Source organism: Glossina fuscipes, unplaced genomic scaffold (assembly GCF_014805625.2).
Source record: "Glossina fuscipes isolate IAEA_lab_2018 unplaced genomic scaffold, Yale_Gfus_2 0, whole genome shotgun sequence".
Lineage (NCBI taxonomy): Eukaryota > Metazoa > Arthropoda > Insecta > Diptera > Glossinidae > Glossina > Glossina fuscipes.
The window spans coordinates 4,994,057-4,997,988 of record NW_023998414.1 but is presented as its reverse complement, the minus strand read 5'-3'; the positions used below and the strand labels follow the sequence as shown (position 1 = coordinate 4,997,988).

General features: G+C 35.8%; 1 protein-coding gene across 1 annotated transcript; it reads right to left on the bottom strand.

Annotated features, from left to right (window-relative positions):
* Positions 1-2,377: 2,377 nt before the first annotated feature.
* Positions 2,378-3,709, bottom strand: LOC119644760 (trichohyalin-like). Its single transcript, XM_038044483.1, has one exon. The coding sequence runs from the start codon at positions 3,707-3,709 to the stop codon at positions 2,378-2,380; it is 1,332 nt and encodes a 443-aa protein (XP_037900411.1).
* Between the last annotated feature and the right edge of the window lie 223 nt (positions 3,710-3,932).

Genomic DNA, 3,932 nt, shown 5'->3' with positions numbered 1-3,932 from the left:
AACCATGGAAATGTTACGCTTTCTTCCGATTTCCTCAACTTTTCTATAAAAGCTAATATAAGTTATAATAATTTGATCAGTGAAAGTTTTTATTGCTATACGTTGAAAATAAAAGAAAATGAAACACGAAAATGAAATAAAAGAAAATAAAGAGCGTAATCTTTGTTCGAGGCGCAACTGCGCTTGAGACTTGGGAGATGCAAGCAATATGATAGGAAAGTAATTTTTTTTTTTTTTTTAAATTAAGAAAAGCTACAGTGTACATCATATGTTGCGTCAGTGCACTTGTTGAAACTAAATGCTAAATTTATTAAATCCTTCCCATACATTGCAAAATAGGCGACCACGACGATCTAACACCGATTCCCGTATGTTACTGTAACTTAAAATAGGATGCCTCAACAATATCGTCATTATGAATTGCGCACTCAGGGAAGAGGAGGCTAAGTCGAGTTCCATTTCTATATTTCGAAAATGCGTACAAGAATCCAATAAGTGAGGAACAGATGCATCACTTGCGCTGCCGAAAGACCAGTCAAAAACAATTATTTCTTCAAAGTAGACGGCTCTAAACCTAATCGAACGTACTTCGCATATGTTACGACGTTGAACTTTCCTCCCGTTCATTATGCAGTCAGTAGCGGCAACTTTATTATGGTTCATTGGTCCGTGCCAAAACGAATTAGTGATCCATAACAATTGGCGTGCGTGTGTATATGGCAAATAATGCCACGTCTTCATTAGAATGTTATCAGAAGAATTTCAATTGCTGATAACTTGTAACGGCGACGAAAGAGACCGTATTGAAGAGAATACTAACATGACTGGGAATTCAAGTTAGAAGAGAATTTGGAAAATTTGGCGAATTAATGCAATTGACTTTTAATATAAGTTTGTTTCATTCTGTGTAGCTATAGTATGTAGAGAACGTATAGAGAACGTATATATGGAAAAATCGGATAGTGCTACGAGTTTATTGACAGGGCTTGGATTGAAGTTAATCAACAAATCTTGTCCGCGAAAACAAGTTTATAGGCATTAAAGTTGTGTTGTTCTTCAATTAAAAATTGCGAAGGGTATGGAGATTTTGCCTTTGAATACGTAAGGAGTTATCCGCATAACGAGACGAAATATGTAGAGATAATACGAGAAGCTTGTGTCTTTTATTGATTTAATGGAAGCATATAGTAAGGAGCGATTTCTAATAATCTCATAAACGGCGAATTCGATCTTGGTCAGCATAATCGACTTAGGTACTGTTTGCTAAATCAGAACATTTTCAGAAAGATTTTTTTAATTTAATTCAATTAATAGAAACGATTTAAGCCTCGTACAGCAAATTTTTTATTGGAATATTATGCGATAAAAACATTTACGAGAACTATTTATACATTCGGCGAAGAAAATACGAACGAATGGAAAAGATAGGACAACAGACATAAAATTTCGGCAGTTTTACTTATTAACAAATACGATGAAACCACGATCAGGTTCATCGATAAGAATTCTTTTGCGAAAAAAGTGGTCCCTTTCCCATTGTACCTAATAGTTTAGATCAACGGATTCTCATTTGCCAGCAAGCTCAAGCCTTCGACACGCAACCTATAAAGTCATCTGATCACCTATGCTCGCGCATACAGTCATACAGTCACCTTCTTTGCGTTTTTGTGTCGTATCGACTACAGGAGCTTTATAAACAGTATATCTTCTATTCGACCTTTTACACGGTACATTCAATTGTGTACGCAGAAGGTTTAGATAAAATGGGACCCTTTCCATTCTTTTTGTGTTTTTTTTTTTTTTGATTGTTTTTAATATGAATGACTTAGACGATGTCTTCAATTCGTATAGTGAAGAAAGGGAAAGGGATAGAATAGGTGATTGTAGACTAGTGAATTTGTGTCCAAGCGATAAATGTTATGCTTTGCTATACCAACTGAGCAATGTCTCGTCATCCTACGACCAAAGTAAACTCTACCGCGCTGAGATTTGAAACCACATTCTCTGGCATGATAGTCGCGATTCTTAACTATTCGAACATTGTGCCCCGAGAGTGGGGAAACGATCGCTTCTCATTATTACCCATGTAAGGTATATTAAATGATTTTATATATCTATCTATTCGGGGGATGCTCTCTAACGTTTTAAATCAGAAGTACGAAGGCTTTTTTCAACGGTTATCTTATTCACTTAATTTTTTCTTTATAATTTTGCGTATAGGTACAGTTTTATATGTTTCTCCATTAACAGGCGAACGTCTTACTATAATTTTATTAAATTTTTTATGAACAAGGTATTCGCCTGTGCTTAGAGTCGCAGAAAAGCATAGTTTAATTTTCATCTCTTTTTGCGTTGGCTTTTCGCCCTAATCTTTTTCTCATTTGAACAATTTTCTTTCTTCGTTAGTCAGAACCTTACTTGATAGATATTTTAATATAGCTTTTGGTTCAACTCTCAGTAGCGATAGGCGTTCTCTGGCGACATCTTCTAATCGTTGATTCTCCAAGTTCACGTGACGATCATGTTCGAGCTTATCTTGATACGCACTTTCCGCTTCCTTCATCTGTCTCAATTCGATCATTTTGCGCAAATCATTCCTATATTCTAACCGTTTAAGTGTATTTTTTCTATTTTGCTCGTTTTGCTCTTCCAAATACTCTGCGAGCGCGGTCTTATATCTGCAAAGTTCGTCTTCTTGATTTCTCCTCTCTTCTTCCTTATCTGCGGCACTCTCTAGCATTACGCGCTGAATCTCTTCACGGAAAGTCAACGTTTTCAGCATTTCATTCTTGCGGGCTTCTTGCATTTTTCGTTCCTCTTTAACTTTCATCTCGTCAGCGTGCAAATTATATAAAAATTCCAATCGCTGAAGCTTTTCCATTTCAATTTTGTATACATCCAGACCAATTCGTTCACCAATTGCTCTTAAATGCGTCAATTTTTTCCTCCTTGTAGATTGCGTTTCTTCTCTTCCAAGTTCCCTATCTTTCAGGTACCTTAGGTATTGCTTGCCACATTGGATTTCTTTAACTCGTTCGCGAGCTTTTACGAGAGCGTTGTCTTCAATCATTTTTCGGATTTGCTGTCCGCATTCTTTGCGTTCATTTCGCTTTCGCTGTTGTTCTTCCATTTGATCATTTTTAAATTTTTCTAAAATCTTTATCCTTTCCTCGCGATCCCTTAATATCTCTTCGTTTTTACGCAATTTTTTAATTTCATTTTGTCTGATTTGCTTTGCAAGCTCTTTGCGAAAAGTCGCTTTGCTTAATTCCTGTTCATACTCTTCCTTTTTAAGCAACTCAGCGTTCTCCTGCATTTTATGAAGTCTCTGATCTATCTCGCTCTGGCGAAGTTCTCCTTCCTTTTCCAGTCGTTTTTCCTTTAAAAGCCGTTGCTCATCAGCGGCCAGTTTCAATTTTGCAATTCCAAGTTCGGACATAAAGTCACGTACATCCTTATCCGCCTTCATTCGTATTCGATGGCGTTCTCTCAACAATTCTTCGTGTTTTAAGTTACACAGCTCATTGCAAATCTCAAGGTTATTCCTTTTTTTGATATTTTTCGCAGACTCAGTCATCGTGAGAGCTTCTTCGTTATACATAGCTTTCACAAGCTCCTTCTCTGCCCAAATTTTTCTTGCTAAGAATGAACTACGGACATCGTTCGCTGAACGCGCCTCATTTGTCATCGACCAACGCGCTTTACCCATCATGTTAACGATTTACAATATAAATATGTTTGTATATTAACGATTTAATATTAAAAATTATATCTCAAAAACAATAACAAAAAAAACAAAAAAAAAAAAACAAAAAAAATGAATTTATAATAATTTCTTTTCAAATTCACAAAACTTTGCCCGATTCATCACAAAAGGTAAATTGAAATGAAGGAAAGGCGAAAAGAAAAAATCGAAACTAAAAATTAATTAT

Excerpts from the sequence above, each read along its gene's own strand:
- LOC119644760 (XM_038044483.1), bottom strand. The coding sequence starts at position 3,709 with ATGGGTAAAGCGCGTTGGTCGATGACAAATGAGGCGCGTTCAGCGAAC.